The following is a 14644-nucleotide window of genomic DNA, read 5'->3' as shown; positions in this document are numbered from 1 at the left end:
CAAAAGTACTTATACCCCTTGGATTTTTTTTGTTTTTGTTTTTGAAGGAGAACAATGCATATTCTTCAAAATCTTTTGCAAATAAAAAAAAAAAACTTTGACATTTAGCTCCTATTAGCAGCATCCTGATTAGTAAACAGTGTCCAGCTGTGTGTAATAGAATGTAAGCATGAATCCAGCTGTTCTTTGAAGGCCTCAGACGTTTGTTAGAGAATATTTGTGAATAAAACAGCATCATTAAAACCAAGAAACACAGCAGACAGGTCAGGGATACGGTTGTGGAGAGATTTAAAGCAAGGACTGCTTAGAAACCCACCGCTGAAGCTGTGAACCTCTCAGAGAGCACTGATCTACTCATCATCTAAAACTGAAGCATGTGGCACAACTGCAGTCTAGCAAAGCATTGACGCTGGGAGGCTGAATAAACATAATTTGAATACTCGGATGTGTACTCTGTGCCTTCTGAAGTAGAATCGGTTTCACAGGACTTTATGGAGGGGTATCAGAGTAAAGAGGGTAAATCCTATTGTGTGTCATTGTTTTCAGGTTTTCCCTTGTAAAGACTATCAAACCATGCATAATTTTGTTCCACTTTGCAAATTTTTGTGGTTGTATTCTGACATATGTGGAAAAGAAGAATAGGAATTAAAAGGTTTTGCAAGGCCTTGTGGCTATCTAAACATAATACAAATACACAATACTGGCACAGTTAATGCCACTACGCCAAAGCCTGAAAGGGGTTTCTCACTTGTGAGATTTGAATGCAAATAATAGAAAAATATTGCGGCTAAAGCAAAGACAAAAACCTTTCACCCCAAATTAAAAAGAAGCATATTTAATTTAGAAGCCACAGAAGGAAGAACTGGTCCCACATTAAAGCTATCTTTAGATGCATTGCAAAATGAGAGTATAGTATTAGGAAAAGAATATCAATAAATGTCAACACAAATACCAAGAGGGATGCGATGTGCATTGTGGGGCAAGTTATCATTCAAATGCTAAAATCTTTAGTAATGCATGGTGTTTTTCAAAAGTGAGCAGGTTTTACAAAAGCACTTGACAACCAATCAGAACCAGTCATGATCACAAAGAAAACACACTTAACTATTCCTTGCTCACAACTCTGATGGGTGAGTGTTGTCTTTTATTGTCATCATGCTATAGCATGACTGGTGAACACCTCTGAATATCTCGCTTGAGTTACTCGTCTTTACAGACTTCTCTAATGATTGGTGGTGTTGCAACTATGTTTACTGAACACAGGAATGTGGCAAAGTAACTGATCTTCTACGCGTAGAACTCAAGTCAAGAGACATACACATCTGTAGGGAACAAACTCTTCAGCCGTTTTACCCACAATCATCTGTACACAACAAAAGTAGCTCAATGCACAGAAATCCTCGGGACGCTGAGTAATCTTCCTGTCACCTTTTTCCCCGAGAGGGGTCGCAACATTTTCCAGATAAAATAAGATCATTGAAAAGGTTGGAATGGAGAGCTCACCACAGTAAAACCTTCCGCATGAAAACCACCAGTACAACGAATTAGGTGGAAAGAAGATACGCTCAAGATCATTTGACATGTCAACCACACACAAGAAGATGACTGGGAAACATGGAAGCTAAAGAATCTGTATTAAAATACCAAAAACCTAATCTCTATCAGACAGTTCTGCCAGCATGCAGCACCAAAATGGTTTAAACACAGAAAAGGAGGCCACAGTATTGAAACAAAACCGCAAACTATGGACAAAATACAAAAACTCAACAAGAAAGCAACACATTGTCTCTGACTAAAACCATACTGAACAACATTTACATGTTTACCACGTTTGGATCTAATTTAAATAGTGTTATTTACACCAAACATGTTTTTCAACAGAGACAAAAGCCAGTACCCAGCAAATACGAGCCAACACATCACATTACCTTCACGTTGTTTATCAAGCTCTCTTGAACTTCTCTGACTCTCCTCTTTGAGTAGCTGCTGTTTAGGCGCTTCGCCGGTTGTCGGCACGGTCACAGCTACAATAATTGAGCACAATCGGGATTTCACATTAAAAATAAAAACACAAGGTGCGTGAAGCACTCAAGTCTGGCCATCAGACAAACACAGCGGATGGGTGCAAATGCTTCTACAGATTGCCTGTCAGCCGACATGCAAGACAACAAAACAACCCAGAGAGCGCACCAACCTGCACGTGTACAAGCTGCATGCACAAAATACAGGCCAGGTATTTGACAGTGAGCTATTCAAAAAGCACATGTAGCTTGCAAATAAGACAGCCTGGTTACAACCTGACAGGTTGTAGTTTGAGAACATGTCTCAGGACTCAAGACTCAAGACCAGCAAGCAAAGTTGAAGCCCTTTAGAAAGTTACCTTCTACAGTTTCATGTATCGCCTGTTTCTTCTGCTCAACGCTTTTAACTTCACCCATCTTGACTGAAATGCATATACAACAGAAACAGTAACAGTGTGAGCCATTTAAACTGCTGCTTTCCATCAGACAGCATGGATTAAAAAAAAATAGTAAAAAACACAGAGCAACACAACAGAAACAGCCATTCTCTGTGCCTGGAGACCTTAGCCACCAAGACTCTATGGTTTAGATGCATTAACCTGTCATAAGCGCACAGCCTCTATTCCGCTTTTATAAGCAGCATGTTTATGCAGCAGGTACTACTCAAGTACTTGACACAGGGTACACCAGAAGGACTTCAAATTGAAATTAAAGGGGACTGATACTGAAGAAATACATATTTATCTTCGTTTGTACATACAGTACATCTATCATAAACAGCACAGACAAGACAAAAGCAAAATTCAAAATCAGACTGAACATGGCAACTGAGACAAAAAACCCCAACTGGACAGAAAATTAAGGTCAGACTCATCCTAACCAACTTTTTCCTTCCTACCTTCAGATTTTTCTTTGATCTCCTGCGTCTTGCTTTCTGGTTTGTCAGCTGAAGGAGGTAGAGACAGCTTCACAGCTAAGCGAAAAATAATGCAAACTCAGTGTACCGTAACATATCGTGTTAGATCATTCATTTGAAATTATAAACTAATGGCAAAATGTCAACTGTAAAATGTTCCAAAGGGAAACCAAGCGGCTACTTCAAAAGATGACAACATGCCTCAGAACCAGCTGGACTAGCCAGATTGCACAAAAACTTAGAAGGAGCAACAAGAAACAAGTTCTGCAAATATACCAAACACCAAATACAAGAAGTACAAAAAATATTTAGTTGACTTCTGGAATTTTCAAACCCCAGAACAGTAAGGCTGTGAGAGGGATGCACATGTTTCCAGATGAAATAAGACAGTTCAAAACGTCACAACAGTGACCTCTCCACAGTAAGACATTCCACACAAAGTTTGTCGATTAGACTGTCAATACATTAAAATAGGTGAAAAAAATACTTTCAAGAATAACACATGAGAGCCACACACAAGATGACTAACCAAGACAACACAAGCAAACAGAAGAACAAATACAAATAAAAAAATAAATAAAAACACAGACTATCAATGAAACTTCATTTTTCTAAGTGGTTAATAAGTATGTGACAAAAAAAGTTTACTGTAGGGTTTCAAATAAATCCTTCTCCTACCCTTGATCTTTAGGCTGGCTGTGGTCTTCTGGTCTCCAGACACACAGCTGTAGTCTCCACTATCTTCTGGCACCACTTTGGTAATAATGAGCTCATTCACAGAGGCCTTCTGCATCATCTGGTACTTCTCTCCAGACTTCAGGACCTGTGTTCCCTTCTTCCACTCCACAGGGACTCCAGATTTGGAGAGCTCACAATGCAAAATCACACTGGCTCCTTCTTCAGCCTCCAGGCTCTCCAGCTTTTGTTTGAAGGTCACTGGTTGGGCTGCATGGTTAGTAGTTGATACTTAGTCATTAAGACACTACAAATGTTACAGTGCCTGAAAAAGTTTAGATGCCCCTTAATTTTTCACACTTATCCTCTTACAACCATCAAATATAATGTCAATTATTTGGATCGAATGTGATAGAGAAATACAAAGTCATGTATAACTGTGAAAGAGAAGAAATATGTTAGATTTTTTTTCAAGTGCACAATACATTCTTCTTTGTGAAATTGCTCAAGCCCCTTTTGCAACCTCTGACACGTTATCTTCCAGGGTTGTCCTCTGTTTTGCTCCATCAATCTATTGATCGACTTTAACTAACTAACTTCCCCAGTTCCTACTTACGGAAACCACCACACAGCATGATGCCACCATGTTTTTCACATGACAAAAATCCCCTTGAAAAAAAAGAATGTTGCTCCATTTCTGTTTACACATCTACATGACAATGTCTTAAGTACAATCTCTGTGTACACAACACAACTAAACATAAAAAATTGTGTAATTTCCCTGTCACGCCAACTAGTTGGTGTGTCTTTTGAAACTCAAATACCGGCGTACAAATACCCTGCTTAAAAGAGTGCCCCCATTGAGTTCTACTGTGCATGTTCCTGGGCTTTCCCATATAGGAAGATTTTGTTTTTTCCCGTTTACACGACAATGGAGACCGGCGTGTTTTCAAAACGTTAGGTATTAGAACCTGTTTTCAAAATGTCCCATTTTCAGAGAAAATGCAAACCATTGTTGTGTAAACAAATAGTAAAAAAGCAACAAAACTTTTCATTTTTCACAATAAGACGTGAAAAAACGGCCTACATTATTCACAAACTATATTTACTAACTTGATGAATTTTGAAGGCAGTTGGTTACGATGAGATTTACTGAAGTGTGTCAGAGCAAAGGACAGGAATTCCATCCATCCATCCATCCATCCATCCATCCATCCATCCGTCCGTCCGTCCATCCATCCATCCATCCATCCATCCATCCATCCATCCATCCATCCATCCATCCATCCATCCATCCATCTTCTTCTGCTTATCCAGGGTCGGGTCACGGGGGTAGCAGCCTTAGTAGGGAGGCCCAGACTTCCCTCTCACCAGCCACTTAGGCCAACTCCTCTGGGCGAACCCCAGGCGTTTCCAGGACAGCTGAGAAACATAGTCCCGCCAACATGTAGTGGGTCTTCCTCTGGATTTCCTCCCAGTGGAATGTGCCCATGAATGTCTCACCAGGGAGGCATCCAAAAGGGCATCCTAACCAGATGCCCAAGCCACCTCAACAGGCTCCTTAATGTGGAGATGCAACGGCTCTTCTCTGAGTCCCCTCTGGATGACCGAGCTTCTCATCCTAACTCTAAGGGCAGAGCCCAGACACCCTACAGAGAAAACTAATTTCTTCTGCTTGTATCCGCGATCTTGTACTTTTGGTGACAACCCAAAACTCATGACCATAGATGAGGGTGGAAACGTTGATTGACTGGTACATGGAGAGAATCGCCTTTTGAAACAGCGCTCTCTTCACCACAACACACTGGTGCAGCACCCGCTTCACTGCAAACGCAGCACCAATTGGCCTATCCATCCCCCGTTCCATCTTTCCATCATTCGTGAAAAAGACCCCAAGATACTTAAACTACTCCTTTTGGGGCAGGAAATCTTCCGCAACCCGAAGAAGGCATTCTACCCTTTTCTGGCTCACATGAATTCCAGTTCCTGCCTAAATTTTCTGTTTCGATTAGCAAACAACTCAATTAAATACATAGACGTGTGTGGCTGTAATAAAATGTAGAAATGCTTAAGGGCATGAATATTTTTGCAAATCATTGTACATATAAAAACTGTAACTTATTTAAACAAAACAAAACATCCATTGATGTCAGACAAGCTTCATAATTTAAATACTTAAACACAGAAATGAAAAGAATAAAGTTACAACGAGCAGATTATAAATCCTCCTCCTACCCTTGATCTTGATGCTGGCTGTGGTCTTCTGGTCTCCACACACACAGATGTAGTCTCCACTGTCTTCTGGCACCACTTTGGTAATAATGAGCTCATTCACAGAGGCCTTCTGCTTCATCTGGTACTTCTCTCCAGACTTCAGGACCTGTGTTCCTTTCTTCCACTCCACAGAGACTCCAGGTTTGGAGAGTTCACAATGCAAAGTGACACTGGTTCCTTCGTCAGCCTCCAGGCTCTCCAGCTTCTGTTTGAAGGTCACTGGTTGGGCTGCATGGTTAGTAGTTGGTCCATAGTCAATTGTATGCCACAGCAAATAGTACATGAACAAGCATAATGGACAACTAGACTGAACAACCAGGCCAAATACTGACAGTTTGCACACTCTGATGACAGACAAGATCAACAACAAATAGGCTTAAATACATACATGAAGACAACAAACACACACAAACAAAACTGGTTGAAATTATCAGATTATAAATCCTCCTCCTACCCTTGATCTTGAGGCTGGCTGTGGTCTTCTGGTCTCCACACACACAGATGTAGTCTCCACTGTCTTCTGGCACCACTTTGGTAATAATGAGCTCATTCACAGAGGCCTTCTGCATGATCTGGTACTTCTCTCCAGACTTCAGGACCTGTGTTCCTTTCTTCCACTCCACAGGGACTCCAGGTTTGGAGAGTTCACAATGCAAAGTGACACTGGCTCCTTCTTCAGTCTCCAGGCTGTCCAGCTTCTGTTTGAAGGTCACTGGTTGGGCTGCATGGTTAGTAGTTGGTCCTTAGTCAATTGTATGCCACAGCAAATAGTACATGAACAAGCATAATGTACAACTAGACTGAACAACCAGGCCGAACACTGACAGTGTACACACTTTGATGACAGACAAGATCAACAACAAACAGGCTTAAATACATACATGGAGAAAACAAACACAAACAAAACTGGTTGAAATGAACAGATTATAAATCCTCCTCCTACCCTTGATCTTGATGCTGGCTGTGGTCTTCTGGTCTCCACACACACAGATGTAGTCTCCACTGTCTTCTGGCACCACATTGGTAATAATGAGCTCATTCACAGAGGCCTTCTGCTTCATCTGGTACTTCTCTCCAGACTTCAGGACTTGTGTTCCCTTCTTCCACTCCACAGGGACTCCAGGTTTGGAGAGCTCACAATGCAAAATCACACTGGCTCCTTCTTCAGCCTCCAGACTCTCCAGCTTCTGTTTGAAGGTCACTGGTTGGGCTGCATGGTTAGTAGTTGGTCCATAGTCAATTGCATACCACAACAAATAGTACATGAACGAGTATAAAGTACAACGACACCAAACAATCAAGCCTAACACTGACAGTTTGCACACTTTGATGACAGACAAGATCTACAACAAACAGACTTAAATACATACATGGAGACAACAAACACACAAACAAAACTGGTTGAAATGAACGGATTCTAAATCCTCCTCCTACCCTTGATCTTGAGGCTGGCTGTGGTCTTCTGGTCTCCACACACACAGCTGTAGTCTCCACTATCTTCTGGCACCACTTTGGTAATAATGAGCTCATTCACAGAGGCCTTCTGCTTCATCTGGTACTTCTCTCCAGACTTCAGGACCTGTGTTCCCTTCTTCCACTCCACAGGGACTCCAGGTTTGGAGAGCTCACAATGCAAAGTGACACTGGCTCCTTCTTCAGTCTCCAGGCTCTCCAGCTTCTGTTTGAAGGTCACTGGTTGGGCTGCAAGGGTTAGTAGTTGGTCCTTAGTCAATTGTATGCCACAGCAAATAGTACATGAACAAGCATAATGTACAACTAGACTGAACAACCAGGCCGAACACTGACAGTTTACACACTTTGATGACAGACAAGATCAACAACAAACAGGCTTAAATACATACATGGAGAAAACAAACACAAACAAAACTGGTTGAAATGAACAGATTATAAATCCTCCTCCTACCCTTGATCTTGATGCTGGCTGTGGTCTTCTGGTCTCCACACACACAGCTGTAGTCTCCACTGTCTTCTGGCACCACTTTGGTAATAATGAGCTCATTCACAGAGGCCTTCTGCATGATCTGGTACTGCTCTCCAGTCTTCAGGACTTGTGTTCCTTTCTTCCACTCCACAGTGACTCCAGATTTGGAGAGCTCACAATGCAAAGTGACACTGGCTCCTTCTTCAGCCTCCAGACTCTCCAGCTTCTGTTTGAAGGTCACTGGTTGGGCTGCATGATTAGTAGTTGGTCCACAGTCAATTGTATGCCACAGCAAATAGTACATGAACAAGCATAATGTACAACTAGACTGAACAACCAGGCCGAACACTGACAGTTTACACACTTTGATGACAGACAAGATCAACAACAAACAGGCTTAAATGCATACATGAAGACAACAAACACACACAAACAAAACTAGTTCAAATGAACGGATTCTAAATCCTCCTCCTACCCTTGATCTTGAGGCTGGCTGTGGTCTTCTGGTCTCCACACACACAGCTGTAGTCTCCACTATCTTCTGGCACCACTTTGGTAATAATGAGCTCATTCACAGAGGCCTTCTGCTTCATCTGGTACTTCTCTCCAGACTTCAGGACCTGTGTTCCCTTCTTCCACTCCACAGGGACTCCGGGTTTGGAGAGCTCACAATGCAAAGTGACACTGGCTCCTTCTTCAGCCTCCAGGCTCTCCATCTTTTTTACAAATGTTGCCGGCAGTGCTGCACAAGTAGGTTTTTATATTACATCAAAATTAGACTCAACCAGTAAAGAAACATCAGAGGTATGTGTCTTTTTGAGAGGGGAAAACTGAAAACTTTTCATAAAATAAAAACCTCGGGTAAAAAAAAGAAGACACAATCTCATTGACTTTCAAGTTAGCACACGCCACATCTGCACAGATACAAGAATATTCTCCATGATCTTCAACATTAAACTCAGAATCTTAAGTAAGATTTTCTGATCCTTTCCTCCACTGGATGTTGGCTGCAGGCCTTTATAGGTCGCAGCAAAGCATCACTTCTAATTGAAACTGGCTTACAGGGCTAGACCATATAAACGCCTACAATTAATTTGAATATGTTGAATTTGTTTGTCAAACAAAAGTTTAAACAATTATTGGTGATGATATATAAATTGATGCTTTCCAGATATACAAAAATAATCTTTATGGACAAATAGGGTTGAAATTTGGCTGATGTTCCTGCTAATTACATTGAACATGTCATTTTTATTCTCTGCTCATAGTTCTACCAAGTTTAAGCTTAATCAAACAACAAAAATAAGAAAATGTCACATGGAACCATTAAAACACGAAAGTGCAAGAGGTTTGCAGTTTATGGCTGTACAATCATCTGGCCCCAAGACAAAATGGGAGAAAATGGCACATAAAAAAAAGTATAACAAGTATTCTGCAGCACATACAACAAAGGCAGATTTCTATTAGAAAAATACAAACGTTTCAATGTCTTTGGTTGAAGCTGTGGGATTTGTTCTAAAGCAACATAAAGTATAAGTGGAATTCTACTTTAAAGCATAAGAAAATGATACAATCATCTAATGTAATACAATGCATTTGAACAAGTGCAAAAATGTATGGAAAACTTGCAGGACAAAAGTAAAACAATCTATATAGATTATAAGAATCATGCAATGTGAATTAAAAACAGATAACATGATTAGTTTTTAACATTTTATGTGTTAAATCAGTTTGGAGCAGAAGTAAAAGTGAAGTTATCAGTTCCTTAGGCATGTCAAATTCCTCACCTTTGACTGTTACCTTCGCCATGCTCTTAGCAGTGCCAACGTCACATGTGTAGATGTCAGTATCCTTCTCCTCCAGCTGTTTAATGATCAGAGTTAGGACCCTCTCCTTCTGGGACATCTCGTATTGACCTCCAGCCCTGAGCTCTGTGTGGCCTTTCAGCCACGTCACCATAGATGCAGATTGTGCCGTTTCACAGCGCAAGGTCACAGAACTCTTCTCATCTGCTTCGATGTCCTCAAGCACTTTGGTGAACTTATGGATTGGTTCTGGTTAAAAGCAAAATTGTTTAATTTAATAGCAGACTCATGTTCAGCACTGTGTTATAGAGAATGTATGGACTAATCTATAAAATTAAGTAAAAGAATGTAAACCATTTCAATGTAGGCCTACAGGAGTCGACAGGAGGAAATGTTAGGGAAAAAAACGAGAGAACCTGAACGTTAAATATTTAATAGTTTAGTTCTTTTTATTTTAGACATTTATTGAAAGTCGCTTATTTTGTCCACTTGTTGTGAAGCGGGGTGAGTCTGCGTGTTTGATGTGGGGGTTTGAATCCTGATTACGTCAAGAAGGGCATCCAGGGTAAAAACTCTGCAAAGACTCTATGCAAGTTGTAATGACTTAATGTGGCCACCATTCAGTAAGGGAGCAGCCAAAAGGAAACCCATTATTAAAAGTGTTTTTTCTGAATATTTAGTATTTTAGTTTTTTTATATAGAATTTGTAAGAAGGGTATGCATTTTTAGGGAATTTGAGGAATTTATGTTCCATGAGACGTATTTAACTATAATGATCCCTATTGTTGGATCTTACTTTGTATGTGCTTTTTTTATTATTTTAATTTTCAGTTTGAAATTCAACCGATCTGTCATTAAATTGTGTTTATGCTTTCACTTTTTCCGTGCTGTTCAGTTTACTCTCTGTTAGTCTCCCTCCCTCAGCTTCCCCGTCTTCATTCTGCCTAAGTTGCTCCACATTTCCTCTGATTAGCTCTTCTGATTTCTTTATTCAGTTATTTATCCACCTCTGCATCAGTGTATACGCTCACTGGTTGCCGTTAGTCATCGCTGGATTATTTTATTGAACTGCCAATTACTCGTTTGCTCCATTACCGTGCCTGTTTCTCCCAAGCCATGCCTGTGTCCTGTTCCCTTTGTTTCAACATTGTAAGGCCTGTATATTTTATAATTTGCATAATTTCTCTAACTCTGGTTCAACCTGCATTTGATTCAATCTAGAATCAAACATGACAGCTGTAGCTAGATAAGCAAGGAAATAGTTTATACAGAGTTTACATTTCATCCCTACCCTTAATTTCCAGCTTGGCTCTTGTGGTTGCACCTCCAATGACTTCACAGCTGTACTCTCCAGAATCTTCAGCAGACACACTGTGAATGGTCAGCTTCATGACCTTCTCCTGTTGACTGATCTCATACTTCTTGCTTGTTCTGATGGCTTTGCCGTCCTTGGCCCACTTTACGGCAAAATTAGCATGTGTCACCTCACAGGTAAAAACAGCATCTTCACCACAAACAGCAGAAACATTCTGAAGTCCATTTGATAGCGATGCAGCTTTTCCTGTGCAACGGAAACACAAACGTTTAGTTGTAAGTAAGACTTATTTTTGGCAGGCATGCCTCTGTTTTGACTGTCAACTTGGAGGGTCAACTGAACAAAGATAGATCTCAGTTATGTGTGTTTTGTTGTGTTAAATTTCAGAAAACCTGCACTTTAGTTCAACTCATTGTTATAACACATCACAGCCATTTAGCAACCCATTTATGATTTAAGATGTTTAAATGACTGGTAAAAGCTTAGATTTGGCCTATTAGAACACATTACATTACATTGTATTGGTTCATTACACACCCTAACACACAAGAGAGAAGTATCATTATATGCCTAATACACTCTAAACTTATTATGCGGCCTACCTTCAACTTTTAGTGTTGCTTTGGAGCTCAGGTCTTTAATGCTGAAGACTACATCACCAGCATCAGCAGGAGTGACATCTTTCACAATCAGCGTGTACTTGCGTCCCTGACTGGAGATCTTAAACCGACCTTCATTTTTTACCGTTCTGCCGTTGACAGACCACATGCAGTCATCAATGCTCTCACGTGACAGAATGCACTCAAAGCTGCACGTGTCCCCTTCATTCGCCTCAACAGATTTCAGTTTTTTCGTGATTCCAATACCAATTTCTAGGAAAGAAAAATGGAGCTACAATAAAAAAAAAAATATTTCTCATAGGAAAGACTGTAGAATGCTAAACTATGAGGGAACTCACCTCTTACAATGACCTTTGACTTAGTGACTTCTGTGCCAAGATCACAACTGTACTCTCCCGCATCTTCTTTGGTGACATCTTTAATGATCAGTCCCAAAGACTTGCCCGTGTGAAGGAGTTCGTATTTTAGTCCGGCTTTCAGGACTTTATCCTCTTTTCTCCATATTGGAGAAACTCTTGGCTTGTTTGCTTCACATGTCAAAGTTATCATGCCTTTCTCCTCCCCTGTGACATCATCTAGTGACTTGAGGAACACAGCCCGTTTCTCTGCATGGCATTTAAAAAAGTAGGAGAAACAATCAGTTATAATATATTTCAATCAACATCATGTGAAGATTAAGTCCAAAGATCTGCGTTTATGTTCACTCTAAATACATAAATTGCCTTCTCAAAAGCATTCACACCTGTTGAACCTTTTCACATTGTTGTGGTATAGCAACCACAAACTTTGATATTTTTACTGGGATTTTATGTTATAGATCAACAAAGTGGAGGTAAATGTTTATTCTGCATCCAGTCAAACATTTACAGAGGTACTTGTAGATGTAGTTAGTCTTTTGAAGTATGTCTCCATCCACTTAACACATCTCCAAATTTTTTATTTGGCCAAATTTTCTTTGCCTAACTATTCACCCTTAAGTCAGATCGGATGACAGGCACCAAAAGCAAATCGTGCCACAAACTTGTAACTCTGGCTTTTTGTGCCTTTCTTTCAACACTGGCTATCTTCTTGCCAATCTGCCATGTATATCATTTTGTCTTACTCTCAAAAGATTCCCCCACCTGACCTTTAGATCTTTGCTGATCCTCCAGAGTTACAATGGGCCACTTGATCTGTTTGGCAGATCAGTTTAGGTGGACACAATGTCTAAGTAGGTGCCATACTCTTTACATAGTCAAAATGGATTAAACAGAGCTCCATGATAAATTCAAAGTGTGAGATATTGGGATAGGTGGACTTTATTTACCAATCAGGTGACCTATGAGGGCAATTGGTTGAATTTGACTTTATTTAAGGATACTAGAGAAAAGGATGATAAATAGAAAAACACACCTTACCTTTCTATCTATCTATCTATCTATCTATCTATCTATCTATCTATCTATCTATCTATCTATCTATCTATCTATCTATCTATCTATCTATCTATCTATCTATCTATCTATCTATCTATCTATATATATATATATATATATATATATATATATATATATATATAATCATTTATACAATCATGCACCAATTTGTGTTGGTCTATTAGATAAAATCTAAATAAATTTCACTGAGGTTCAAAAAGCATAAGTACTTTTGTATGTATGTTTATATGTGTATTTTAGCAGCAAATTTATCTTAAAAAAATTGTTTAAAGCCAATCATTATAGAGCAGTGAATCACAGTCCTTACCTTTAACCTTCAGAGTGACAGATTCTTTCACTTTGCGTACTTGAAAGGTAATAGTGCCCCCATCCTGAGGAGCCAAGTTCTTCAGGGTAAGCTTGTGGACCTTACTGTCGTGTGTGATGGTGTTCACTTCATTGGTGAACAGCACTTTATCATTCAGAAGCCACTGTGCATCTTCATCAGCATAGTTGATCTCACATGTGAACATTGCATCACTGTCTTCATCAACCTCTGTGTCAGCCAGGTGTTTGGTGATCTTTATTTCCCGCACTGAGAAGTTCAAACAACAAAGCATTTTTTTTTTTTTTATGAAGATGAGTTCTGTCAGCATATATTTTTTTAATAAGCTATAAATCATACCTTCAACAGTTAGAGTCCCTTTGGTTTCTGCAGGACCTGATTGGCAGCGGTACTCCCCACTGTCTTCTTCAGTCAACATTTGAATAGTAAGTTGAGCTCTCGTTGCATCCTTCTTTATATTGTATTTATCTGATGCTGCCAGAAGAACCTGACCTTTGAACCACTTCACCTCTTTAGGTGTGGCAGAAAATTTGCAACTGAGCATCGCAGAGCTTTTTTCCTTGGCTTTTACATCTTTGATATGCTCTGCTATCTCAAGTGGACGCTCTAAATATACAGAGAAGAACATAAGTATTACAGAAAACAAAATGTGGCCATTTTTGTTTTGCTTCAGTCTGAAAAGAGAATATTTACCCTTGACTGTGAGCTGAGCAAGAGATTTGCTCTTCCCTGCAGTGAACTGCACAGGTCCGGTCATTGATGCTTTGGTCTTTTTAAAAGTGAGACGGTGCATAGTGCCTTCTTTCTCCATCTCAACATCAGTGCCTTCCTGCATAGGAACTCCATTCAAAGTCCAAATAGGAGGCTTCACCAATTCCATACTGACTTCAACTTCAAAAACAGCCGCAAAGGGCTCTGTCACCTCGACTGAACAGAGTTCCCGTACAATACTGATGGACTGTTCTGTAGGGACCATGAAAAGATCAAGATTATATGAAAGTCAGACTCAATTACAAACTGTTAATAGTCACCTTAAAAATTTTGAAGCTAACAGATATCTTATCAAAACGTAAATTGCCCACACGTTGAATATTTAGCCTCATATATAATAACTCACATTTCTGCTGTATGTATCTTGTACATTTAGCTTGTCTTTGGCATATTGAATTATTTTAGGAAGTAATTGGAGTTACCCTGTAAGGCTAAGCCCATCACCTTGCTGAGAAGGGTCAGATCACCTGCCTGTGGTGTTTTATTTGCTTTTTCCTCATCATGATCCACATCGCATGACTATATGAAATGGATAAAACATCAA

The 14644-nt window shown here is 39.9% G+C and overlaps 1 protein-coding gene across 18 annotated transcripts in view; it reads right to left on the bottom strand.

Moving 5' to 3' along the window:
• obscnb (obscurin, cytoskeletal calmodulin and titin-interacting RhoGEF b) overlaps positions 1-14644 on the bottom strand; it is an 81191-nt gene that overhangs the window by 36762 nt on the left and 29785 nt on the right. For 5 of the 18 annotated variants that reach the window (XM_036138286.1, XM_036138287.1, XM_036138291.1 and 2 more), the window contains exons 28-44: positions 14023-14292; positions 13669-13935; positions 13312-13578; positions 11907-12173; positions 11551-11820; positions 10925-11194; positions 9616-9882; positions 8304-8570; positions 7811-8077; positions 7321-7587; positions 6830-7096; positions 6341-6607; positions 5848-6114; positions 3616-3882; positions 2920-2994; positions 2381-2443; positions 1929-2024 (exon numbers count right to left, since the gene is read on the bottom strand). In XM_036138286.1, coding sequence (XP_035994179.1) covers positions 1929-2024; positions 2381-2443; positions 2920-2994; positions 3616-3882; positions 5848-6114; positions 6341-6607; positions 6830-7096; positions 7321-7587; positions 7811-8077; positions 8304-8570; positions 9616-9882; positions 10925-11194; positions 11551-11820; positions 11907-12173; positions 13312-13578; positions 13669-13935; positions 14023-14292 — 3981 coding nt within the window. The remainder of the gene's footprint in view (positions 1-1928; positions 2025-2380; positions 2444-2919; positions 2995-3615; positions 3883-5847; positions 6115-6340; positions 6608-6829; positions 7097-7320; positions 7588-7810; positions 8078-8303; positions 8571-9615; positions 9883-10924; positions 11195-11550; positions 11821-11906; positions 12174-13311; positions 13579-13668; positions 13936-14022; positions 14293-14644) is intronic. The other 13 variants (XM_036138293.1, XM_036138299.1, XM_036138303.1 and 10 more) reach the window with 10 other exon arrangements.

Source organism: Fundulus heteroclitus, chromosome 6 (genome assembly GCF_011125445.2).
Source record: "Fundulus heteroclitus isolate FHET01 chromosome 6, MU-UCD_Fhet_4.1, whole genome shotgun sequence".
Lineage (NCBI taxonomy): Eukaryota > Metazoa > Chordata > Actinopteri > Cyprinodontiformes > Fundulidae > Fundulus > Fundulus heteroclitus.
The sequence above is the reverse complement of the archived record's forward strand: the minus strand, read 5'-3'. Positions and strand labels throughout refer to the sequence as shown.